The 27,217-nt window shown below is 42.2% G+C and overlaps 1 protein-coding gene across 1 annotated transcript in view; it reads left to right on the forward strand.

The window, feature by feature from the left end:
- KIAA1217 (KIAA1217 ortholog) overlaps positions 1–27,217 on the forward strand; it is a 456,740-nt gene that overhangs the window by 412,258 nt on the left and 17,265 nt on the right. The window contains exons 9-15 of the mRNA XM_006887104.1: positions 6,607–6,782; positions 11,175–11,305; positions 11,820–11,967; positions 16,894–17,329; positions 20,936–21,119; positions 24,475–24,638; positions 25,663–25,833. Coding sequence (XP_006887166.1) covers positions 6,607–6,782; positions 11,175–11,305; positions 11,820–11,967; positions 16,894–17,329; positions 20,936–21,119; positions 24,475–24,638; positions 25,663–25,833 — 1,410 coding nt within the window. The remainder of the gene's footprint in view (positions 1–6,606; positions 6,783–11,174; positions 11,306–11,819; positions 11,968–16,893; positions 17,330–20,935; positions 21,120–24,474; positions 24,639–25,662; positions 25,834–27,217) is intronic.

A 27,217-nucleotide genomic window follows, 5' to 3' on the forward strand; every position in this document is an offset into this window, starting at 1 on the left:
TGTTGGCATGATTAACGCCTATGAAAACCCGCTAGAGGTTCCAACTTGATGGTACACAATAACACCACCACTTTGAAATGTAAAAAGGCAAGCCAGAAAGGAGAAAATATTAGTCCTATATGTACACATGTGTGTGTGTATGTTGTTGTTGTTGTTATTTGCCTTTGAGTCAAATGCAACCCAGAGAGACCTTATGAACGGTAGCTCTAAACCCTGCCCTGTCCAGAGTCAGCCTTACCTGGCTACATGCCCAAAGTGTGTGAGATGGAGCTTCAAAATCCTTGCCTCCAAGGACCAACCTGGTTTCACCCTCTCCAGAACAGACTTCTTTGTACTCTTGGCAGTCACAATAATAGGTTTAATACTTTTTTTCCAGCACCACACCTCAAAGGCATCAATTCTTCCACTGCCCTCTTTAGTCATTGCCCAGCTCTCTGGTGAATAGAAAGTAATTTAAAGGACCATGGCCTGGATTTGGTACACCTTAATCTTTATTCTGACATCATTGCTCTTTAACACTCTAGAGAGATCTGACAGCTGAATTTACCAATACGAATTGTCTTCTGATTTCCTCAATGAGTGCTGGTCCCAAGAGTATTATTGATCGTGGACCTGAGCAAGCTGAAACTGTTAACAACCTCAATCTCTTCTCCATCTATCATAATCCTGCCAGTTGGTTATAAATCTTTGTTTTCTTGATTTTGAGCTTCAGTCCATTTTGAAGACTACAGACCTTGACCTTCTTCAGCAAACTCTTAGGTCCTCTTTAGTTTCAACAGCAAAGTTGCATCATCTGCATAATGTCAATTACTGAGGAGTCTTCCTCAAATCCTGATGCCACAATTCCTCCTCTTAAGGATCAGTGTCCTGAATGATCTGCTCTGCATATGAATTGACGTACTCCTTTCTTGATTTTGAAACATGACATATTTCCTTGCTATGTTGGTACTGCTTTCTGGTCTAAGTACAGGTTTCACATGAACACAGTCAAGTGTTCTGGAATTCCCATTCTTCTCAATGTTAGCCATTACTTATTGTGATCCACATAGGCAAATGCCTTTGAATAGTCAATGAAACACAGATAGACATTCTTCTGCTATTCTTCTCTTTCAGCCAACATCTATCTCAAATTGGCAATGATGTCCTCAGTGCCACAGCCTCTTCTAAACTCAGATGGTATTTCTTGCAGTTCTTTGTCAATGTACTATTCAAGTCATTTTCGGATAATCTTCAGCAGGGTTTTACTTGCGTATGATATTACTGATATTGTTTGATAATTTCCACACTCTGTTGGATCGCCCTTTTGGAATAAATATGCATCTCTTATAGTCAATTAACCAGGTAGCTATCCTCCAGATTGCGTGACACAAGCTGGTAAGCACATCCAGGACTGTGTCTGTTTGTTGAAATATGTCAATTCGTTGCACTTACTGAGAACTGGAAGATCCTCAGCAAGATGGATTGATAGTGATTGCAATGGACTGAAGTACAGCTGAGATTATGAGGGTGGTTCAATATCAGGCAAGATTTCAATCTGTTGTTCATAAAGTTGCTGTGAGTAGGATTTGACTTAAAGACACCAAACAACATATTTGTACCAGGCACTATTGTAGGCATTTGATTTTATTGTCTTCCTTATTCTCCACTACTAGCCAATGAGATATGGGCGACAACCACCTATTTTGGTGGCTAGGCACAGAAAGATTAATAGTTTACCTACAGCTTCTACTTGTTAAAACTAGAAGTTTAGCCAAGGCATCTCTCTTAAGGCTGGAGTTGGAAGGCAGTGGTGACTTAGATTTCAGCCCCTGTTGCAAAGCTTTGCTGATAGTCAAAAGAAATGGAAAATTTCATTGGTGAGGTTTCAAGAAGAAAGCAACATAATCAGATTGCATGTTCCCTCAATTTGCATAGATAATGAGCAGTTTACAAAGACATCATCATTCTCATGGATGGAAAGTTGCTGTCTAAGAGTCTAGAAAGCAAAGGAAGCATTAACAGCTAATTGAAATTTTAAGAGAAGTGGTTTTGCCCTTGTTTTTGTTTGTTTGGTTTTGTTTCTTAAGTTTTTATTCAGCTTATGGTGGCCCATGCATACCAAAGTACAACTGTGCTTCATAACATTTTCAGTGGCTAATGTTTTTGGACAAAGATAGGTGGAGTTTTGTTTTGTTTTTTTTTGAGGTGACTTTGATTACAATTGTGCACCAAATAGGGACTGTAAAGATACTTTTAGATAAACTATAATATAAACTGTAATTTGGGAATGGTTGCACAATGACTAAGTGCTGTGCTGCTAACCAAAAGGTTTGAACCTACTCTGTGGAGAAATGGCCCAGTGTTTGGCCCGGTGTTTAGCCCCTGTAGAAGTTGTTGTTGTTGTTCGGTGCTGTCGAGTTGTAGAAGACTCCTAGCAACCCTATGAACAAAAGACCTGAACACTTGTATAACTTTCATCGTTTCTCCATGTTCATAGAATTTCTGGAGGCAAGTTATTTCAGAAGTGGATGCCACTCCTGCTTCCAAGCCTGTTTTAATTGGGGAGCTCCATCAAACGCTGTCCACCATGGGTAACCATTATCGCATTTGACACGTCAGTGCCCCAGTGTTTAGCATCACAGCAAGCTCAGATTACCTCTGTACAGCAAATGGACAGATCACGGCTATACCACTTAGAAGAATGTTTGATCAAAAACAATTAAAACCATGCCTGAGGGCCACAGAAAACAAACCTTTGTAGAATCCAGCCCTCCCAGATAACTTCCAAACTGGATTCCAGCCCCATACTACTGACCAAATACGTTTTAAAAGAGGAGGCTGAATACAGTCAAATCATACCCAACAGTGAGTCAACATTCCACCCTAATACAGTGTGGAAAACCCACAGAGCAGCAGTTCTGAGGGGTAGTAATGAACTGGATGACATACAACAATAGCAGCATGAAATTATTCTTACTGTTGTTAGCTGCCATCTAAATGATCTCAATTTGTAATATAATAACTATTTTTTTAGGTTAGTTGTGATAATATTTTTCATTGATGTTGGCTGATAAATTTGTCCCACTCTGGAAAAAACACTAAAATTGTGGCTTCTTGGGAAATAGGATTCAACTATTAGACTATAAGATTCTTGTGAAGCCTTATGCATAGTCTGCATTTCTAATACTCTGTAAGGTCTCTGTGTGACACAGATAGCTTCCAGTGGAGCCCTAGTGGTATAATGGCTAAATATTAAAAAAAAAAGAAAAAGAAAATAACATCAACATAGGAACAGCTGCTTCTGACTTCTATTAACTCCACAAGAAGGAACTGTCCCCATCAATAACATACACAGTACAAAACTAATTCCTATGGGATTACATATGGCTCCTATACTCCTGCACCTGTTACTGTGGTTGTTATGTGTCCTCGAGTCACCTGTGACTCATAGCGACCCTAGGTTAAGTAGCTCTGAGCCCTGCCTTTTCCTGAGCCAGTCTCAATGACTCTGACACATTTATCCCCATTTCACCAGTTACTATGTCAATGCATTTTATCCAGGGTATTCCTCTCCTGTGCTGTCTTTCTACATTCCCAACATGATATCCCTCTCCAAGGACTGGTAGCTCACATGTTCAAATTTAAATTGGAGAAAATGAAAACAAGTCCACAAGGACAAAACTATGACCTGGAATTTATCCTATCTGAGTTTAAAAACTATCTCAAGAATGAATTTAAAACCTTGAACTATAATGACCACAGACCAGACGAGCTTGAGATGTTAGCCTTGAAGAACAAAGTCATTACAAAGACAGATGGAAAAGGAAAGACTGAAATGGATGTTAGAAGAGACTCTAAAAATTTCAGTTGAGCATCAAGAAGTCAAAGGAAAGAGAAACCAAAGTAAAAGACATGAACAGAATATTTCAAAGGGCAGTGCAAGAAGACAAATCAAGGTAGAATAAAGGAATATGCCAAGAGTTGGAGTTGAAGAATAAAAAAGGAAGAACTTGCTTAGCATTTCTCAAGGTGAATGAACTGAAAAACAAATTCAAACCTCAAGCTGAAATACTAAAAGATGCGATGTGCAAAATCTTGAGTGATCCAGGAAGCATCAAAAGAAGAAGGAGGGAATTCATATTGTCACTGTGCTAAAAAATTTATTGAAACTGAAATATTTCAGAAAATAGCATATGAGCAAGAGCTGGTGGTAATAAGGGGATAAGTCCAAGCTTCATTGAATACATTGGCAAAAAAATAAGGCCCTAGGAATAGAAAGGATTCCAACTAACATGTTTCAACTAACAGATGCATCCCTGGACATGTTCACCAGTCTGTGCCAGGAAATTTGAGGGAAAGTTACCTGGACAACTTACTGGAAGATATCTGTATTTGTTCCCTGTTAAAGCAAATAAAGCAAGCAAAATACTGCTGGACGTCATCCAAAAATGGCTAGAAGAGTACATTGATTGAGAACTGCCAGAAGTTCAGACTGGATTTAGAAGAGTCCATAGCACCAGTGATATCATTAAGAATAACAGAAGAATATTTTATTCTATTTATGTTTTATTGATTATTCAGAATAATTTGACTGTATGGATCATAACCAACTATGGCTAACATTGGGAATGGGAATTCCAGAACACTTAATTGTGCTTACATGAAACCTATACCTAATTGTGCTTACATGAAACCTATACCTAGACTAAAAAGCTGTTGTTCAAACAGAAAAAGGGAACACTCTGGTTTAACATCAGGAAAGGCATGCATCAGGGCTGTATCCTTTCTCCATGCCTAGAGAAGTAAGCAGGTTAAAAGTCTTCATTCAGTATAGCCTCTTAAGCATGTGTGTAGGGCCTTGAAACTTCAACCTCTTGACTTTAGATGAGTACTAAGCATCCTTTGTCCTATCAATTCTGGCTTTTCTATTCCAGATTCCTCCAGCTAGTGTGGGCAAAGACTTTTGACTCTGGGTCTGAGGAGCACCTGTCCCAAGTCAGCTCTATCCCCATTCCTCTCTAGTTCTTCACAGGAGCAATTATTCTCTGTCTGACTGGCCTAGGGATCTATGTTCCTAAGGGACATGCTGCATACTCTACTGCTTCTTGCTAGTGTGGGAAATTCTCCATTTATGCTGCTGAATGTTCTAAATCTAAACCTGATAGATTGACAAAACTGGCCAATCTTCTCAAGGATAGACTGTACACCCACTTTGCGTGTTTCCACCCAGCTATGTGGTAAAAAGTCAAAGCTGAAGGCAAAGGGAAGTCATTTTGAACAGTAACTACGTATAACACATAATCACTCAGATAGCCAAAATGTTGGTGAAAACCCTCTAAGACAGTTCTCTTTAAAACACAAGGTGGTAATGAGTCATAACCAACTTGATGACCACAGATTTGGGTTTTGCTTTTATGGGTGGTGGAGGGGAATGGTAAGAAACATGGGTGTTTTAGAAACTATGTGGAAATTGTGGACTTACATGTAAAAACTCTCAATTTATCTCCAAACATGGGGGACCACTTTCTCTGGCAGAATAATTCTGAGGGTTAGAGGAGATGATGCTTTGTAGAACTTGTTACCATAGTTAGAGTGACGAGTCCCAAAAGGATTAACACAGTGACTGTAAAAATGGGCTTGAGCATATAAGAGATTGTGAGGGGGGTTCAGGATAGGCCAAAGCTCAGATCTATTGTTCATAGAGTCCTCATGGGTCATAGTTGGCACCCAACAACATGTAAAAATTCAGGAAAATTGGTAAGTTGCCAAGACTTATGACTATCACCACCATTAAGCTCGTAATTTAAGGACTGTGTTGTGGGTCATCGATTACATGGTATTTGTTACGTTGGATCATGCAAACAAGTTGTTGTGTACCATAAAGTCAGAACTGACCCATATCTTACTCTCTAGCAGGTTTTCATTGGCAGTTAATTGCACAGGAAGAGATTGCCCATCTTTCTCCCACATAGCAGCTGGTGGATTTGAACCACACACCTTTGGGTTGCCAGTGCTACTCCTTACCACTAGGCCACCAGAGCTCCCTAGGTAATCATGAGGGCACATGTTTTCTCTTTGCTAATATTCAGAAAGACTCCCCAGACAACTCAACATTTGTTGTGTACCTATACAAAGCATCGTCTCCTTTAACCCTCAGAATTACCCTGACAGAGAAAGTGGTTTCCCTTCTTTAGAGATTAGCCTCCTGATACCAAAAGAGGCTAACCTTCCTCTAGGAACCTTATGCTAGGTCTTCAGTACACTCATGAGAGGATTCGGGATTTGATTCAAGATCTTTTTGATTCCAAAGGTCGTGTACTTGACTGCTCCCCATAAAAATATGCCCCTGAATTTATGCCAGTTATCCATGATATACTTATCAGAATATGAGTTTTGTTGTTGTATTTTTTTTTCTTGCCGACATAGACATTAAAGTCTTCTTATCACTTAGCTGCTGACACTCCAGGGTTGTTTGTGGAAGCAATGTTATCTACAGACTTTGCCCCCTTACTTTCTCCTTGAAATAAAGATTCAGCTGTGGAGCTGATTACCCAGACTCACTTCTGAAGACAGCAAGGCATTCCAGTCAGGCAGAGCCAATGAGGGTTGATTTCTTTTGTTCAACAGCTGCAGAACCAGGAGCTGCTGAGGGCGATGCTAAAGAAGGCTGAGCTAGAAATCAGCAGCAGGGTGGTGGAAACAATGAAGAGGCTGGGGGATCCCGTGCAGCGACAGCGCATCCTGGTGGAGCAGGAGAGACAGAAGTACCTGCATGAGGAAGAGAGGATCGTCAAGAAGTTGTGGTGAGTGCCGCCCTCCTTTTCCAGGCTTTGGGGTTTCATCTTTTTTGGTGGACAAGGAAGCCTTTTCTGACTGGTAGTCATTTGTCTTGTACTGAGTTCTCCAGCAAAACCAATCAAACGTCTCCCTAGAAATAGAATTCTATAGAAAATGGGATATATTGCACGGAAATGGCTCACATAGTTGGAGAGACTAGCAAGTCCCAAGTGCAAGGGTCAGGCATGAGGTTGGAACTTTTCATGACTCACATGATATGTTGTTGTTATGGGCCATGGAGTCAGAACTATTAGCTGACCCTCCATGGGTTTTCAGAGGCTATAAATCGCATGGGAGGCCCATCTTTCTCCCGCAGAGCAGCTAGTGAATTAAAATCACATCCTTTTGGGTTGACTTGAAACTCCTTAGTCACTTTTGAATAATGGGAAGATAATTCCAGTACTCTATTATTTGGGCTCTTCATTTTAATTTATTGAGATTAAATACGTTATGCTTATCATTGAGTTTCCCCATTTTCTCCTTTTAATTTTACATGTTGCTGATTCCTACAAAAGACTAAGAGGCTAACTAAGAGGGCTTTTCAGTGTCAACCCAGAGACTGTTGGTGAATCTCAAAATGTGCAGGTCAGATGGCAGGCTTATATTCCAAGAACCGGAGGTCAGAAGATGATGAGTCAGTTGTAGGATCAGGATCAAGAGCAAGTGAGATGCCAGATCATTCAGTTATCTTGGATGTAGACCTCACTATCAAGGAAACTTCCCGTAGCTCAGATCACACGTGAAGGATGGATACACAGTACTGACAATCATTGCCTAGTCAAGTTAACATATAACAATAGCCATCACATTCTCGCTCTCTATTGAACACCAACTTTGTCACAAATACTCTGGGTATGTTATTAGAAAGGGCCATTCCTTGGACATTCATGTTTGAAAAGGTAGAGAATCAGTGAATGAAAGGAAGGCCCTCAACAAGATGGGTTGATACAGTGATGCAGCAATGGGCTCAAGTGTGTCAGAGGTGATGAGGATAGCATGGCATAGAACAGAGTTAGAGCCATTGTTCATAAGAAAATAGAATTTTCTGTGTGTGGCAAATAAATAAACTCGTGTTACATTTTTAAAAAAATAATCGAAAGATGTTTGTATTGAGAAAATCTGTCAAGAACCTCGCCAACATGATAAAAAAGCAATGATGTCCTTTCAAAAACTGAGGTGATCTTGATCTATGTCATAATATTTTCAGTTGCTTTGCATATATCTGAAAGTTGGACAATAAGGAAGGAAGACTAAAGAAGACATGATGCCTTTAAATTGTGGTGGTAGAGAAGAGTACTACCTATACCATGAACCTCCAAAACAATAAACAAATCTGCCTTGGATGAAGTTAAATCAGGATGTTCCAGAGAGGCAAAGATGATACAATTTGGTCTTTTGGACGCATTATCAGGAGGGGCTAGTCCTTGGATCATGCTTGAAAAGATGGTGGGCCAGGGGAAAAGAGGAAGACCCTTCAGGATTGACACTGTGACTGTAACAGTGGGCTTGGGTGTGGCAGAGATGGTTAGAATGGTGCAGGTGAGGGCAAGGTTCAGGTCTGTTGTTCATAGGGTTGCTATTAGTCATAGTTGGCTTGTTGGCATTTAACATCTAACTTGGTGTGTTTAATTAGAATCGGAATGCCCTTCTTAGTAGTAATCTAATGGAAAAAAATTATAATTTGAATTATTATGTTCCTAATTAATTACATTTGGACACTGTCCATCTCATGTCTCAAATACTTAGTTCAGACTTGTGTGACAGATAGATCTCCTATCGTGAGATGGTAATTTCTTTTAACTGCTCTTATGATACTCTAATTATCTAAAATTTGGCCTCAATATTTCTTTTAAGCATATCACTTTTAATATATTTTTATAATTTTTCCAATAAAATTATGACAAAAATGAATTTCCTTTTTTTTAAAGATCTAATTAGTTAACTAACAGAACCCCTCACTTTCTGTCCACTAGGCCAATTGAGCTCTCTCATTGTTGTGAAGTGCCATCAAGTCATAGACGATTCATAGCGTCCCTATGAATGAAAGACCTGAACACTTGTATAACTTTCATCGTTTCTCCAAGTTCATAGGGTTTCCGGAGACAAGCTATTTCAGAAGTGGATACCACTCCTGCTTCTATGTTTGTTTTAATCAGGGAGCTCCACCAAACACTGTCCACCATGGGTAGCCATTATCACATTTGACACATGAGTGTCACAGTGTTCAGTATCACAGCAACCATGAGTTAACTCTGTACAGCAAATGGACAGACCAGTGCTATACCACTTAGGAGAATGTTTGACAAAAAAAACAATTAAAACAGAATGTGAGGCTACCAAGCCGAAGGTGGGTGATTTTAATCTGCAGCCCTCAGGTCTGGTTTTAATTGTTGTGCCAGTCGGATTGGATACACAGCAACAACAACCAAAAAGATGTCCCTTTGTAGGAAGTGTTTGACAGTACATCTGGCTGTTTAGCATTTTGGTTCCTAGGAAGACATTCAAGTACCCATCCTGCTGCTCAACCCTGAAGAAGACTTTGAAAATGTCTTTTTTGCCATTTGTTTTAGCTCCATTGTCTCTTTTACAGTTTCACTAAACAAATGTTATGTCTAATGCTTTTAGTAACTATCATAGGTGTATAAAGCAAAGTGCCACTTTATGTGCAGTAATAGCATTCCACGGTAGTGTATGTTAGCTGATCAACCGAGGAACAGCCATGGTGTTTAAGGGTCTCTTGAGTTCTGGGTTATGAAATCCAAGAGAAATTCTGCAGAAAAGACGAAGATAGGATTTTAGGCAAAGTCTGGTCTGTATTTCAAGTAAATACATTACAAAAAAAATTTGAGGGTATAAGATGGAAAAGTTCCCATAGCAGAATTTATATAGTAAGAGTACTGGTAAGAGCATGCGTTCTCAGGGTTGCAGCTGCCACGGGAATGTTTGATGTGTTCACTGACACTGGAAACTTTTTGAGCACAGGAGGTTTCCCCTCCACTGAAGGAACATTGTTGCATCAAAAAGTAGCCATGAGCAATCTGGGGACATATTCTGTAATACAAGTAGACAGCATCAACAACTCCATCCTGGTCTCAGAAGTGGAGGTTTGTTTTGTCCCCTCGATTCTGTTGTTCACTTACTGCCACCTAGTGGCTGGCTATTCATCCCTCAAAGCTCTTTGCCTGCATTTCTTAGAACAGTTTTTCTGTTGACAAGATTTCAAAGAAAAGAAAAAGAAATATTTCAAAGACAAACTGCCATGACACAGGTATGTTCTGAGAATTGGATTAGTGATGTGCCAAGGATGAAAGATGTTGGTCACTTTTGTGACTGTATTCAAAGATCTTAATTAGGCTCTGTCAGAGCTGGCATGCCCTAAATGTGTATATGTTTATGACTCACATACACACATGCTCCAGGAATCAGGGCTGTGGTCATTTCTTTATCCCTCAGAGAGGAAAGTGGTCAATCACTGATGACAGAACAGTCTGTATAAACGAGAGGTCCTCACTCAGGGACAGTTTTGCCTACTCCTTTTCTTTTGAGGACATTAAGTCTGGAAGCATTCATTGCCCCGAGCTGGAGACCATGCTAATGACATCTAGTAGGTAGAAGCTATGGATGCTGCTAAACATCCTATAGTGCACAGCACAGTCCCCACAACAAAGAATTGTTTGTTGTTGTTGTTTTCAGGTGCCTTCGAGTCGAGCATGACTCATAGTGACCCTATAAACACAAGATCTGAACCTTGTTCTATCCTGTGCCATCCTCACAATTCCTGACACACAAGAGCCCACTGAAGTAGTCACTGTGTCAGTTCACTGGGTTGAGGGCCTTTTTCTCCTTTGCTAACCCTCCACACTTCCTGGCATTATGTCCCTCTCCAAGGAATAGCCACTCCTAGCAATGTACCCAAAGTATGAGAGGTGAAGTGTCATCATTCGTATCTGGCCCATAATAGAAATGAGGTTGAGAAACCTGACAGAAACCAACTCATGCTCCTCCTTTTATTCCACCATAGCTTGCTATTTCTTCTCTTTCATGCTAAAAATGAAGAGTGGGTCATTTGTCATGTGGCTGCGCTTGTCCCCCTGGCCGTCCTTATACCCAGCCTGTGAATGAGTCCTGGCAAAAGTTCCTTGTATCTGTTTTCTACTTCAGCATAAGATTTAAAGCAAAACAACCTATTCTTCTAAAATTAGTTTCTACGATATATGTGGGATGGCTAGGAAAGGGGATAGGACAGAATGTAAAGTGAGAGACTCTGGCCTCTTGAGCGGCTTTGCTGCTGCTCCCTCCTGTCCTTGTTGAGGTCCTTGGCGCTTAGTTCCATCCCCTGGTCTGCTTGCTCCCTGCAGTGAGTTGGAGGACTTTGTGGAAGACTTGAAGAAGGACTCTGGCTCAGCTGGCCGAATGGTCACTCTGAAAGATGTGGAGGACGGCGCATTCCTCCTGCGACAAGTGGGAGAAGCCGTGGCTACTTTGAAAGGTAAGCTTTGACCTGGAGGGGAGAAGCCTGACATCTGCTGCTGCTGTATTTAAAAACCTGTCAGCTCATGAAGGATTCGTTCATTCACACCGCAACTACCATAGGCTAGGCACTGTTCTAGGCACTTGGGATACATCCCTGAAGGAAAATAGACAAACTCTGTCTTCTTAGAGGTGCTATGGGGCCTAAGACTGAAGAATGATGATTTTAAGTGTCTGTTTGGTAGACTCTTATAATACACTGGGACAATTGTGCCAAACTCATACAGTGCTAAGGAACAATGACAAGGGACTGTACTCAAATGTCCAGGTGGGAAATGTAGGTAAAGGAGCTGTGACCTGCCCAAGGTCTCTTTGAACCTGACTCCCTTTGATACTTTTCTTTGCCCTAACCTTTCCCTTCTGAAGATGGCTGGCCTGCACCATAGTTTAAGGAACTCCACACAGTTCAGCCTTAAACACTGGCGGGTGGAGGGTTTTCCTCCTAGAATTAATCTGCTGCTTTTGGCCTGCAGGAGAATTCCCAACCCTACAGAACAAGATGCGCGCCATCCTCCGCATTGAGGTGGAGGCTGTGCGTTTCCTGAAGGAGGAGCCACACAAGCTGGACAGTCTCCTGAAGAGAGTGCGGAGCATGACCGACGTCCTGACCATGTTGAGGAGGTGACTGGGGCCACCTGCAGAGGGCGGTGTGCTGGGAAGGCCCCGGTGCGGTGCTGCTGGGACCTGTTTCTGGGCTCCTGTCCCTGAAGAATAGCTGTGTTTCCTTGACTCCTTCCCACCTTAGAATTTCCATTTCCAGTGTGGATTGGGGTTACAGTTCTTCCTAGCACACGCTTGCTAAATTTTGTACCTTTAGAACTTCATTGCACATATTCAGGGGATGTCAGAAGTGACCAGTTCGTGGAGAAGGACATCATGCTTAGTAAAGTGGAGGATCCGTGAAAAGGAGGAAGCCGCTTACCCTGTCACATTGACACAATGACTACAGTAACGGGTGTAGGCCCAAGAGAGATTACAAGGATGGTACAAGATCAGGCAAATGTCCTTCTGTTGAACTTAGTGTCACTGTGACTGAGAACTGAGTCAGTGGCCCTAGCAATAACACAGGGCTTAAAATTCGAAAACACAGCCAACATTTTAAAAAGTAATAATCTGAAGGTTTTTAATAGCGTGTTGAAGATGGGTGAATCAAAATATTTTATTAACCTCCTCCTTCTCAAGGGCAGAGCTGATCAACATCATCACCTCCTCCATATCAGACTAGGAGAAAAAGAAATACAACCTGGATTAAATTTTATTTGCTCACTTCAAATTGCCAATGTCAACTCTTTATCCAAACCACCATCTACCCCACCCACTCCTCTTCATAGGATACAAATCTGGTGAAAGAATTCTTCATTAAGCTCTTGGCGAAATGTGGTGAACCACCCCCAGAGGCTAAAACAAACCACCCTTATTAAACAGAAATAAGTAGCTTCCTGGCAGGTGAAGCTGCCCTATGCTCCTTTCTCTTCCCTGAAAAAATAAGTGAAAGAAATTTCTAGAACCAGCACAGAGGGTTGCAACTTGGTATTTGTCTTAGCTCTAGGGATTGAAAGATTTTAGAAAAGATGAGACTGTGTGATTTGAAAGTTACATGATTTTATTTAGAGGCGCAGGGGTGGTCCTTAGTGGTGATAATGATACATAAAAGCAGACAAATAAGTTTAAAAATAAAGACCTTTTATCTGCCACCAGTCTCCCTGTCACAAACCTTTATACTAATTAAACATTTCAGGGTGTCTTTTGCAAATAACTGAATCTCTAAGATAAAGGGTGGAAATAAGCATGCTTGCAAGTTGGCTGCTAAATGAAAGGTTAGTGGTTCAAACTCAGCCAGTAGCTCCTTGGGAGAGAAGATCTAGCAGTCTCCTTCTATATAGATCACAGCTCAGGAAACCCAATGGACTGTCCTACTCTGTCCTGTAAGGTTGCTGTCCATCACAACCAGAAGGCACACAACAACAATACCATACCCCAGCAGAAGAGATAAAGCAGGTGAACAGTCATAGTTCAGAGCTGGCCAGGGGTTGGGATACTGCAGTAGTTTAGTACATATTGAATATGATGTGCTGGAAGGATTTCTCAGGAGAGCTGCCCACCTAAAGGCACTTAGAAATGTGGAGTGACTAACTCAGTGTAGGAAGGAAGTGGGGAGAAGGCACAGAGAAAGGATTTAGAACTGGAAATCATCTTCATAGAAACAAGTATTCTAAAAGAAAGCCTTTAGAATTAGAAGACAAGAGAAAATAAATCTTTGGGAAGACACCTGTATTTAGGAGGTCAGTGTAAGTAAAATAAACAGAAAAATAAAACAGAATGAAGTAGTAGAGGAGGGACACAGAAGGCAAAATCTCTCATCAAATCAAAGGAAAGATTTTTAAGGAGACTGGAATAGGGAGACAGCAATGGGCACTAATGAAAACAGAGATCAGATGATGTGCTTGACACTGTCTTACATGTAGTGTAATTTTGTTGTTATTGTTGTTATGTGCCATCAAGTCACCTGCGACTCATAGCGACCCTATGTATAACAGTCCTAAACCCTGCTTTATCTTATGCCAATCTCACCATCTCTGACACATCTACCCCCATTACCCCAGTCACTGAATCTTATCAGTCTCATTGAGGGTCATCCTCTCCTGCACTGTCCCTCCAGCCTCCTAAGCATGACGTCCCTCTCCAAGGACTGGTCCCTCCTTGCAACATGTCCAAAGTATGTCAGATGAAGCCCCAGAATCCTTGCCTCCAAGGAGCAGCCCGGTTTAACCCTCTCTAGAATGAACTTGTTCGTTTTCTTAGCCGTCCATGGTATATTCAATACTCTTCGCCATCACCACAGCTCAAAGGCATCAATTCTCCTTCTATCCTCCCTAGTCATTGTCCAGCTTTCTGATGCTTAACAAGGATTTCAAAGACCATGGCCTGTATCAGGCACACCTTAGTCTCCAGAGTGACATCATTACTCTTTAGTACTTTGGAGAGATCTCTAACAGCAGACTTCCCCATTGCAATACGTCTTTTAATTTCCTGGCTGCTGGTGCCAAGAGGGTTGATTGTGGAGCCAAGCAAACTAAAGCTGTTAACAATCTCAATCTCTTCACCATCTGTCATGATGCTGCCAATAAGCCCAGTGGTGAGAATGTTTGTTTTCTTGATATTGAACTTCAATCCATATTGAAGTCTTCAGTCCTTGACCTTCTGCAGCAAGTGCTTCAGGTCCTCCTCAGTTTCAGCAAGCAGGATTGTATCATCTGCATAACTTAGGTTGTTGATGAATCTTCCTCCAATCCTGATACCACATTTCTCCTCATACAGTCCAGGCTCCCGGATAATCTGTTCTGCATATAGATTGAACACAATCATATAGATAGGACACATCCCTGGCGTACACCCTTCCCAATTTTGAACCATGCAGTGTTCCTAGTCCAAGTATAGGTTTCTCAGCACCATCAAGAGTGTCCTGGGATTCTCACTCTTCTCAGAGTCAGCCACAGTTTGTCATGATCCACACAGTCAAATGCCTTTGCATAGTCAATGAAACACAGATAGACATTCCTCTGGTATTCCGTGCTTTCAGCCAAGATCTATCTGACATTAACTACAATATTCCAAGTACCATGACCCCTTCAAAAACCCAGCCATCCCTTCTGGCAGTTCTTTGTTGATGTCATTTTTGGATAATCTTCAGCACATGATTAATTATCACCACAGCCTGAGGAAGGCATTATGGTCATCTTCATAGTCATTATTATATTTTGCAGGAAAGTAGCTGATGTGCCAAATGGTGCGATGATTTCTCTACCCAATGTTTTATAGCTAGGATTTGATAAACCTCCTGCCATTGGATAGAGTTCATTCAAGATGACCCACTGTGGGGTGTGCTGACCTGTAAATCTTTGTTAGAGGAGATCATCCCCTTTATGCTGCAAAGAAGTGGATGGATTTGAGCTGACAGCCTCTCAATTAGCAGCCCAATACATTACCTGCTCTGTCACCAGGGCTGCTTAGGACATGGTAGAACTGTAATTAAACACAAATCCATGTCCTAAATGCCGTACCTTTTCCACTGAGCCACAGGTGGACATGGACAATGAGTACCACATGCCTCAGCAGCAGTGGAGGGTAAGGACTGAAAGCAGCTACGAGGTTTGGAAGTCCCGATTGACTTAGCAAAGACTCAGCTGAATACACAGGAGGAAGTCCTATAACAACCACTTGAAGAACAAGAACTTAGAATTAATGTCCCCAAACATCCCAAGATGTTCGTCAGTGGGAGTGGTAATGGATTTCCCAAAGCTTTGGAGTCCCAGAGTGGTGTAAATAGTTAACACTCTTGGCTGCAAAATCAAAGATTGGAGGTTTGGGTTCATTTGAGGGTGTCTTGGAAGAAAGGCCTGGTAGTCTGCATCCCCCAAATCAGCCACCAACCTCTTGTGGAGCACAGAGCTCTCTGACAAATGGGGTTGCCAATGTTGGAATCAACTTAGTGGCAACTTAGTTTTAGTTTTGCTTTGGAAGACACTTTTGAAATTGTTGTGAGATGCCATCAAGTTGATGATAACTCATAGAGACCTTTGGAAACAACAAATCAACTCTAAACTTTGCCCCATCATGCATCACCCTGCAATCTCTGCATTGCGCAAGCCCATTGTCATAGTTATTTTCTTTTTTTAATTTGATTTTTTTTTAATTCATTGTTGCATATTTTCTTGCCCCCACGCCTCTCTCCTCCCCAGCCCATCCTTCAGTGCACCCCTTGTTCTTGATTGTTGTCATGTGTATAATGCCTAATCATATATTCCTTTCTAACAGTTTCTCCCCTCATCTGATCTAATGCAGTGTTCATTATCTAGCCACTCTTTTTCCCATTCTCTTCCCACCCCACCTCCATGTCTGCCCTAGTTTATAAAAGTGGTGTTATACAGTATTTGTCCTTTTGTGATTGATATATTTCACTTAGCATAATGGCTTCCAGTTACTTTTGAAATTAGAACTGTGTGTATCTGAGAGTCATATAGGTTACAAGATTAGATGAAAATTTAGTATTTAAAAATACTACTATCCACTTAGCTACAGCAACTGGAATAATCAAAGTAGGTGTGTCAGAGATAATAAAGTTGGCACAGGATAGAGCAGGTTTCAGGCTCTGTACTTCGAGTGGCTATGAGTTGCAAGCAACTTGATGGCGCATAACAATAACAACAATCCACTTAGCACCATTTCTATGCAAAGGCTGGTGGAATCATACACATTTATGCCCAGCCACCCCATCAGATAGGACAGATCACCTCTGAGAACAGGATGGAAGAGCAACTGCTGAGGTGATCTAGGATGCAATGGAAGGCTTCAGGAAGTTACCATGGAAACCCTCAGCCCTAAGCTGCTATGCTGAGCCTTAGAATAGTTTCATTTAGGAATGAACTCTTGCCTGACTTTGGCAAGTCAAATTTAGTATTTGTGGCATTCGAATATGCCACAGTACTAAAATGGGATTTAGGTATTGCAGTTTTCAGTGGATAACCTGCCGTATCTGGTTTCTTCTAGACATGTCACCGACGGGCTCCTCAAGGGCGCAGATGCAGCACAAGCGGCTCAGTACATGGCGATGGAGAAAGCCACGGCTGCCGAGGTCCTGCGGAGCCAGGAGGAGGCGTCCCACGCCACCAGCCAGGCCTTGCATGGCTCTGGGGTCCCAGGCGACGTGAAGTCGGAGGTGGTGACCGTGCACCATGCACAGAGCTCGCCCGTCGTCATCCCACCGTCTCAGCACTCCTCGGCCCTGCTCGGCCCTGCCCAGGCCCTGCCTGGGGGCCCAGTGCCGCACCCGGCCAGCCCCCCAGCTGCCCCGCAGGAAGCGGCCTCTGCTTTGCAGCCCACCCCTCAGTCGCCACAGACACCCATGAATGGTTCCACCATGCAGAGCCTGTTCATCGAGGAAATCCACAGCGTGAGCTCCAAGAACAGGGCCGTGTCTATTGAGGTAGAGGCCTTTTTCCGCGTCTTTGACCGCTATAAGGGAGTGTAACATGTGGTCCTTTTACAGAACGATTGTAGAAATAATTCAGAGATGGTATCAAAGGTAGTTCTGGGGGTTTTTAAACTGTAAATGGATTCAGGAGGCATTATTGATTCTGTGGTAGAAGTCTCTCTCTCTCTCTCCCCATGATTCAATTCTTGGCAGATGTACCTCATACACAGTACCTCATACCCAGTTACCTGTCACCTTGTGTGGTGCTGTGATGCTGAATAGGTGTCAGTGGAGCCTTCTACACAGAGGCAGAGAAGAAGAAAGGGCTGGTAATCACTTCTTCAAATCTACCATTGAAACGTCTATGGATCATTGCATGAGATCACCAGGAATTAGGGGCTGACTTAAACCCTCCAAACAGCAACAAACCTATGGGTTTCGACAGCCAGATTAGAAGGGTGCAGACACCTAACCAGAAAGAAGAGAAGGAAGTAGGGGACTGGTAGAAAGAGAGGGGAAGAGCCTTGATTGGTAGCCTCTGCCAATTTTCACAGTGTAAATACTGCTGCAGTATCATGTTCTGGAGACAATGAGCTGCAATAGGACTCCGGTGTGAATGACTGATGAGGAAATGGGACAGTGAGTTCTCCAGAGCCAGTGTGAGCGGGTTCGGCCCATCATTGATGTTCTGAGGATGAGGGTGGCCGAGTGCCACTGATCTTGAAAGATAAGTAGAATCTTGGTGGAGAAGTGTGGTGAGGGCATTCTAGGATAGAGGTGTGCTGGTGAAAGCCTGTCACCCTGAACAAACCTGTCTAACGAGAACAAGAAAGAGGAAATCGTGTTGCAAAAAGGTCTGGAGGTAGAAATGGGCAAGTTTGAGTCTAAGATGGCGAAAGTTTATTCTGCCTATGACAGAGAAATGCTGCTGCTTTTGACCAGTAATAAAACTAGGTGTTCAGAGGGGAGCTCTGGTGGCCTAGTGGCAAGAAGCTGCAACTACAATCCCAGAGGTGCACGGTTTGAATCCACCAGATGCTCTGCCGGGGAAGGAGGGGCAATCTCCTCCTGTACCAGTCAGATCTGATTTGACAGTACACGCACACAAAAATAATAAAATAAAAATTAAAAAAAAAACAAAACCCTAGGTGTTCAGGAAGTTAATCTGGAAACATAGACAGACTTGATTGAGGTAGGGATCTAGAAGTCCTGGCCTGAAATGAAAAGTTTATTAAAGAGGAAGTCAAAATGGAAAGAGGAAATGAGATCATAAACTCATGTGGCAGATAGAAAAATCTTTTGCTTTTAAGTCATACAATTAATAGCTTCTGGAATCTTGTTCAAAGTTGACAGCAATGACAGAGTTAAGAGATATCATCAGGAGCTGATATCAGTACTCAAATAATGCATTATGCTTTCTTGGGTCACTGCCCACAAGTTGCCCATCATCCATTGGTCTCTATCCCAGGCAGGTTGGATCCTGGCTCTCTAGCCTATCTTGGACGTCACTGGTGGGTCACTCAGGCTGAGTATGTTCAGCTGACCTTTGCTGAAAGTCAAGTTCATTGCTGTTAGGCTCTGATAATTAGGCTTCACTAGGTAACTTCTCTTTGCTCCGAAGTCAGTGACCGTGCCCCTGACCTGAGTCAGCTATCTGAGGAATGCATTATCACTGCAGGGAATGGAAATGTGATAGCGCAACTAGGATTCTATCAGCGGTGCTTGCTGGGTGGGGGAGAGGCCTGAAAACACATTTCCCCAGGAGAATCAGGGGTCAGCCCCTTTTTTCTTAATCCTTAAAAGATGTCGTGATGATGGGTCATTTATTCAACAAATATTTCTTGAACACTCCCTCTAAGTGTAAGAGAGAGAGAGAGTGAGAGACAGGTTTGTGTGTGTGTGTGTAAAATCTTGGAGGGGCATTCGGAGTGCTGTCTGAAAATGCTTTCACATGAAGAGATCTGCACTCTGCTCCCCCTTTGGCCACAGACAAGTGGGATGAGCTTCACAGTGATCACTGAGCCCCTGCTGTGGACTCACTTGGTGTAGACAAAAAGCAAAAGGGACAAAGCCTTCAAGAAACTTATCTACTTGTAGGGAGACAGAGTAAATATATGCTTAAAGACAAACCCTTTCCCTTCAAGTCAACCATGACTCTTGCCAACCCTCCATCGTTCTTCTAAGATTATACAGAGTGGCTGGTGGGTTTGAACCAGCAACCATTCAGCCCAGTAGGTAATGCAGTGGCCCACCAATGCTCCTTTAACCTATGCCAGCTGATAATAATGTTATGAGGAAAAATTAAAGGATGATGGGAATAGGGCAGAGATGACATGGAGGAACTCTTGAGCAAATCCCTCACCTCACCAGGCCTGGGCCTGTTCATAGGTAAAACATGTCCCCTTGGGGTCTTCATGATGCTGCAGGGCTGGGAGTGGTTTCCTTCTCTTACACAGGGCTGTCTTGTTGAGTTGGGGTCTTTGTTGATGTTTATATGTGATTCCCCTAATTATGACTCACATTGAGAAGAATGTGAAGTCCAGAACACTTAATTGTTCTTGGGTAACCTCAGGGTTGCCTATGAGCTGTACTCAATTTAGAAGCACTAACAACAACCATGGGATATACCATGACTGCAAAGAGAACAAAAGGGTTGATCCTGGAGAGGACGAAACCAGGCTGCTCTTTGGAGGCAAGGATTCTTGGGCTTTGTCTGACCTACTTTGGACATGTTGCAAGGAGGGACCAGTCCTTGGAGAGGGATGTCATGCTTGAGAGGGTGGAGGGACAATTCAGGGGAGGAAAACCTTGGGTAAGATGGATTGATTCAGTGACTGAGGTAATGGGGGTAGGTATGTCAGAAATAATAAACTTGGCTCAGGATAGAGCAGGGTTCTGTTGTACATAGGGTCACTATGAGTCACAGGCTATTTGATGGCACATAACAACACAACTACTGTTTTCCACTCAGTTTTCTTAGTTACTACTATGCACTCTCTAAACTCAGAAGGAAATTTTTTTAAAAGTGAACTGTTAATGACAAATAAATTATATATATATATATATATATTAAAAATGAAAATTTGAGACCACAATGTTATATAGCAACTCTTTAGATAGACATGGGAACTAGAACAATAGGATTCTCTATTTACCCAGAGTGTTTTTATTTTTGTTACTGTTTGTTGTTACCTTTACTCAGTGATGAAAGTTCAAATTGAGGAATAACAATAACAAAAAAAAATATGATGGCAGAGTATATACCTTTGAAGTGATATTTTTGTGTCCCCTTTTTATTTCATCCTAGCTGAAGTGTGAGTCAGTGCCCAGCAATAATTTGATGAATGAGTTTGGGTTTCTGAGTGAGCTTCTCTCTGTATAAATATCACTTGGGCTCCCAAGGAAGCCCATTTAGCTGTAGAAGATGCAGCAGATGGTAGAAGAATCAAGCAGCCTGACCTTGGAAAAGATTGTCTGAGGAGCAAAACAAACCAGGGCTTTGTTTTACCAACATCCTAACTGTGTTACACCTCCTCCCCACCCTGAGAAACTCTCTTAGCTGCTAATTAACTTTCCCCTCTGTTTGTGAAATGGTCTTCACTTGCTGTTTTGCTACAGAAAGCAGAAAGGAAATGGGAGGAGAAAAGGCACAATCTGGACCACTACAACGGGAAAGAGTTTGAGAAACTCCTGGAAGAAGCTCAGGCCAATATCATGAAGTCAATTCCAAACCTGGAGATGCCACCATCCTCAAGTTCATTGCCAAAGGGAGAAGCCCCAGTGGACAAGTTAGAACTTTCAGGTGAGATGGGGCCCCATAAGGAGCATCTGCTGAGGTGTTGAAAGTCTCTGTCCCAAATGCACCAGCTTCAACACGTGCTGGTCACAGTGACCAGTTTCTCACTTCTCAAGAAACATATAAAATTAAAAGATTAGAAGAACAAATCCCATGCGTTCCCTACAGCCTTGCTACTATTCTTTATCTGAGACAACAGCAGGGAAATGGTGTTCATTTTTGGATACAAGGACAATGTCCGGTACACTGAAATCCTCAGCTTCTGCATTTCCTGTGGGTTTTATGACACTTCAGAGCACCAGCTGGGTGAAGATGAAACCTGCATTTAAAATAAGGCTTTTCAGATGCTGCAGAAATAACACACTAGATTTCATGAGCCCTCAGAGGATATTGGATTATACCCCAAATTTGCATTTTTTACAGCAAAATTACTAGAATGTGCATTTAGTCAACTTGACTATGAAAGTATCAGAGTCCATAATAATAATATAAAAATAATAATAATAGAAAAGAGCTTTTAAAAATTCAGCCTACTAAATTTCCAACCAGTTACATAGCCGTGTGACTTTTTCTAACCTTAAAATTATGCAGAAACATTCTGCTTTACTTGCAGCCTAGTGTCTTTGCAGGGTCACATTTAATGATGCCTCATTCGGCAACTAAAATTAACTTTAAAAAGAATTGCCAATTTTTTTTTACCTGGATACCCAAAAGAACATTAACGTGTTTATGTTTTATAGTCACTGTGATTTCTCCTCCCAGGTTTCCATTCCACAAAGTTTCTGTAAAGCTCCCCTCAGTAAAACCCCCTCCTCCTCCTCTTCTGTCCTCACTCACGCCCTTGCCTCCTCTGGTCAGCTGCGGTGGTCTCTTCAAGACCTGGAGGACTCAGCAGCAGCTGCCCATGAAGGGAAGGGCCCTTGGAAGGAAAGCTCTGCTCTCCCAAATTTTCCATGGAGAGTGTCCAGTGGAGAAAATATTCTACCTTATTAACATATTTTTGCACATATACTGCACCCACAGAGATAATGTACACACACATATATGTAAGTACACAGTGCATAAGAAATGAATACGTGAAAGGATTGCAACAAACTTGTAACACACCTTATTTGCAGAAAATATGTTGTATTTATGTTTTGCTTAATTTTTTTCTTGATACTTTAGTTTTCATAACTGTCCCAGCACATGATTGTACAGCAAAATAAACCATTACTTTTGATTAATTTACCTCAATTTTTACCTCATTTGAGTTACATATTCTTCTAGAGTAAAACCAAAAATGTAAACTTCCTAATTTGTTTTCTTCTTTTAAACTTCTGTTTGAAATATCCAAAACCAAACCCCACTGCCTGATATTTCTCAGAAAGCTTTCATTAGTATATCTGCTACAATCACGTCAACAGCCAATCCAGTCTTTCTCCATGAAGTTTTTGGTGGGTAAATTCTTAGAAGATTTCCAGGCTTTTCACCCAAGGCATCTCTTAGTGGAATCAAACTTCCAACCTTTCCATTTGTAGGTCAGCACATTGACCGTGTATGTTAGTGTACCAGAATGCCCTGGTAATACACAAACCACCACAAATACTTAAGAGTATCCACTGCTGAACTATAAACAACAGTTTCTGTCATTTTCATTTCTTTGACCTAGATGTTACTATTTTCATTTCTGTTTGTCTACTAATGAGGTAAAATCCTAACCTTGGGTTTAAAAAAATACAGCTTCTATTTTCTCTTGTATAAACGGACTGTTAGATAATAAGGACAGGTGGCTGAGAAGTGATGGCAACTTTGAAAGAGTTCCACCTCAGTTATACCCTAAAAGAGAAAACCATGAACACTTTTGGTCTGGTGAGCCTGAGCAAAGCCTGGAAGCTGAGGCATCCCGTAGGAGTCCAGATTGTGGCTTCAGAACAAGCCGTGTGTCTGATGCACAGTCCCCTAAAAGCCCACCTCCCTCGGGTACCAGAACTTTGATGTCATTGCATGTAGTAAATTGTATTGCTAATGCAAAGGCCTAGCATTTCAGGCGGTTTGGATCTACCAGCAGCTCCTTGGATGGAATATGGACAGACAGTCTCCTACTGTTGTCGTTTTCAGCCTCAGTAACCTGATAATGGGTTACAGTGAGTTGGAATCCACATCATGAGTTTGAGTGGGAGTTTTCCATCAGGCATGAGGCAAAATCATACTCTGATCATTTGCTCAAGACTTTTTAAAAAATTCACACTACATTTACTCTCTTGATTTCTGAATGCTGGTCACTTGCCTTTGCTTTTTTGGCAAATAGCTCACTGATTCTTCCTCACTTTGGTTATCACTTGTTGTTTTATTTTTTTCTAAGTCTTAAGTGCAGTTTTACATGTAATTGTCCTCTACACAGTCCTGACTGCTCAGAAAAAAGAAACCTTCTCCTGGGAGGTGGCCAGATCCATAGAGAGATAGTCCTGACAGGACTTTGTCTCCAGACTCTGAGCTTCTGGTTCCACTGCTCTCTGAGCTCTGGGACAAAATCCCAGCAAAGAATATTGAGAAAGAGCAGGAGTGAGGCTGCTTGTTTGAAAATTGATTACGCCATGCCTCTTTTCCTACTCACTAGTATACTTCTGTCTCCTAACATTTGAGGCCAAGGAGAGGCTATTTCTTGGGAATGGACATCATGCTTGAAAAGGTGGAGGGTCAGCAAAGAGAGGGAGACCCTTGATGAGATGGATTGACATGGTGACTGTAGCAAAAGGCTCATGTGTGTCCAGGGCAGGGAGGACGGCACAGGATAGGGCTGGGTTCGGATCTGTTGTTCATAGGGTCGCTGTGAATTGTACATGACTTGATGGCACCTACAACAATTTATAAATTTACATTCTCCTTTTTTTATTAGTAGAGACTCTTTTCAAACAATGCAAACATGACAAAATGACCACTTTCTCCTTGGCTTTGTTCTTTACTCTCATCTGTGTCCTGTATTCTCCCAAGAAATAGCTAAGACAGGAGTTGCTATGAATCAGTATCAACATATTAGCACTGGGCTAAGTATTTTGGTTTGAAATGACCGTGGTTTGATGTTATTGTTGTTATTAGGTGCCATCAAGTCCTTTCTGACTCATAGCAACCCTGAGTACAACATAACAAAACCATGCCTGATCTCTCTTCATCCTCAGAATCTCTGTGCTTAAACCCATTGTTGTAATCATTCTGTTATTCCATTGAGGAGCTTATTTTTTTCTGAATTTCTACTTTTCTAAGCATGTTTAGTTTTTTCCCAGGGTCTTCTGCCTCCTAGTTATAGAAAACCATGGGCCTTTCTGGACATTATTTTGAAAACAGATAGTTCTTTTTAAAAAAATGCAACATTCTTTTCCAGAAGATTCTCCAAATTCAGAACAAGACTTGGACAGGCTGGGGGGGAAGTCCCCACCTCCTCCTCCCCCACCCCCACGGCGGAGCTACCTGCCAGGATCCGGGCTCACCACCACGAGGTCGGGCGATGTGGTCTACACCACCAGGAAGGAGAACACCACTGCTAAGGTCTGATGGGCTAAGCCCTTGAAAATGACCCTATGTTTAGATGATGCTCAGAGAAGACCCTCTATCTTCTCATGGAGAACATTTGAAGTAGTGGAGTCAAAGAAATCAGATATCCAGGGTGCACACAGTGAAATGTTAGCCAATGTTACTTGGTTAGATTCAGCACCAAAAGTGTATCTCCTTTAAAAAAAAAAAAAATTCATGTGTACCATTAAAACGGATCTGACTGGTACCGGAGGAGATTGCCCCTCCTTCTCCAGCAGAGCATCTGGTGGATGTGAACTGTGTACCTCTGGGATTGCAGTGCAGCTTCTGGCCACTAGGTGACCAGAGCTCCCACCAAAAGTGTATCTTTCCCTGACTTTTCTAGGGAGCTCTGATAGTGGGGTCCATAATTGCTCTGCTCACTCAAAATCAGTGTCTCTGGCAGTTGGAATCCACCAGTGGCTCCAAGGGAGACAGATGGGAAGTCTCTTCCTTGCACTTTTACAACCTCAAAAAACCTGCTGAAGCGTTAGCTATGAGTTGATTCAGACTCAATGGCAATCAGTTTTTAACTTTGAAACCGCAGCAATGTAAAATGCAAACCGCTCATCACTTCACTAGCAAGGCATCTTCAGAAAATCAATAATAGGGGTGGGAGAGGGAAGCAATTGGAAGCACATTTTTCAGAGTTAACTGAGATTAGGTAACACAGGTGTGGCAGTCTGTACAAAGAGATGCTAAATTAGCGTTAGCTTCCACTTAACTTTGCAAGTTTTTTTTTTTATGCAAAATATAAAATACCATTTCCAAGGAGATGTAGGGTGGGAGGGGCTTTAAAAATGCTCTGAATTTTGAAGAGTTGCTGTTTTATTGTTAGCTGCTAGTCTAGTGACTAAAATGAAATTTTGTGCAAAGAAAACTCCATGCAAAAGGATAAAATGCAGCTCGTTTTAAGGGAGCCTGTGTTCTTGTGCTCTGTCTCCCTTTGCCAGCAGCACAGGAGTGGTCAGTCAGTATCTGTGGTTTGCATCTCCCATAGGCAAGCAGTGAAGATACTGGGCCAACCCCACAGGCTCGAGTCACAAAATGCCCCACAGAGGAGACCGCACCTGCCTGGACCCAAGTCCCACCACCAGTCACTACCCCCTCCTCGAAGGATGAGGAGGAAGAAGAAGAGGAAGAAGGAGACAAAATAATGGCAGAACTCCAGGTATGTGGGAGTGGTGACTGGCAGGAGCCGCCTGTCATTCCGTGTGGGTCTCTGGCCATGTGTCTCAGGTGCACTGTCTGGAGATGGGGAGGCAGTGAGTGGGCCAGAGCCCAGGGGAGGGAACTGTGCGTTTGGCTGTGGCCTCTACTCCTCCAAGATGGGGCTGACCTCGGCTGTTTTAAACCTGTGAGGAATGACCATCTCACAGAACAGCTGAGAAATGTGAGACGTGTTCTAACTCATACTACATGGGTGGACGCGCACTGAAATCAGTCAGAAGCTGTCCTAGTTCTAGCTGGACGGATTTACTTTCCCATATTTTCCAGTCCTGAGAGTCTCCTCTTCAGAAGGCCCTGAGATGGGGATCACTTGTGTTGACCATCGTCCCTTCTAGATCTGGACCGCCTGAAGACGACTTTCAGGAGTTCCCATTCTCTGTCTATAATACTTGGAATGACTGCCTTTGACTCAAATCCTACACCTACTCTCACATTGCACACCAGACTCCCTTTCTGTGTCAATACTGTCTTTACAAATAGTCTATAAAACAGAATGAACCCATTTGCCATTTTTATTTATCCTCGTGGGAAAATGAGACATTTAGATTTTTGTATTTTCACTAACTGGTTCTGTCCTTTCAAAAGAATTAAGAGTAGGGCGCACATTCCTTTGAAAAGTAAATATACAATTTCCATCAAGAAGGTCATTGCCTTTGAGTCGGAACTGACATGTAACTGACCCACAGTGGATTTTCAGTCAAATCTCACAAGAGGAGAATATCATCTTTCTTTGGAGAGAATTACCACATGAACCAGCAATTTCACTACACACGGAGACACACACACACACACACACACACACACACACACACACATACACACACATCTGTATATGTGTGTAGATAGATAGATATAGAGCTCTGGTGGCACAGTGATAGCTGCATTGCCATCCTAAAGACACACAGTTCAAATCCATTTATTTTTATTTCATGAGAGAAAGATGAACAACCTCCTCTGTGATTTACTGTCTCTGAAAACTTGCTAGAGGGTCAGCTATAGGTCATATCTAACACAATGACACATAGCAATAATGTGTGCACGTGTGTGTGTTTATGATATATATCCATATATGACATATATCCAACAGGAACTTGAAAAGATACATGAACAACAGTGCTGTTTGCCACATTATTCAAAGTAGCCACTGTTGTTATTGTTGTTGTTATGTGCCGTCAAATCGCCTGCGACTCATAGCGACCCTATGTACAACAGCCCTAAACTCCACTATGTCCTGTGCCAATCGCACTGTCTCTGACACTCCCATCCCAATTATCCCAGTCACTGAATCAATCCACCTCATAGAGGGCCTTCCTCTCCTGCACCAT

Source organism: Elephantulus edwardii, unplaced genomic scaffold, assembly GCF_000299155.1.
Source record: "Elephantulus edwardii isolate Elephantulus edwardi_28Jun2011 unplaced genomic scaffold, EleEdw1.0 scaffold00054, whole genome shotgun sequence".
Lineage (NCBI taxonomy): Eukaryota > Metazoa > Chordata > Mammalia > Macroscelidea > Macroscelididae > Elephantulus > Elephantulus edwardii.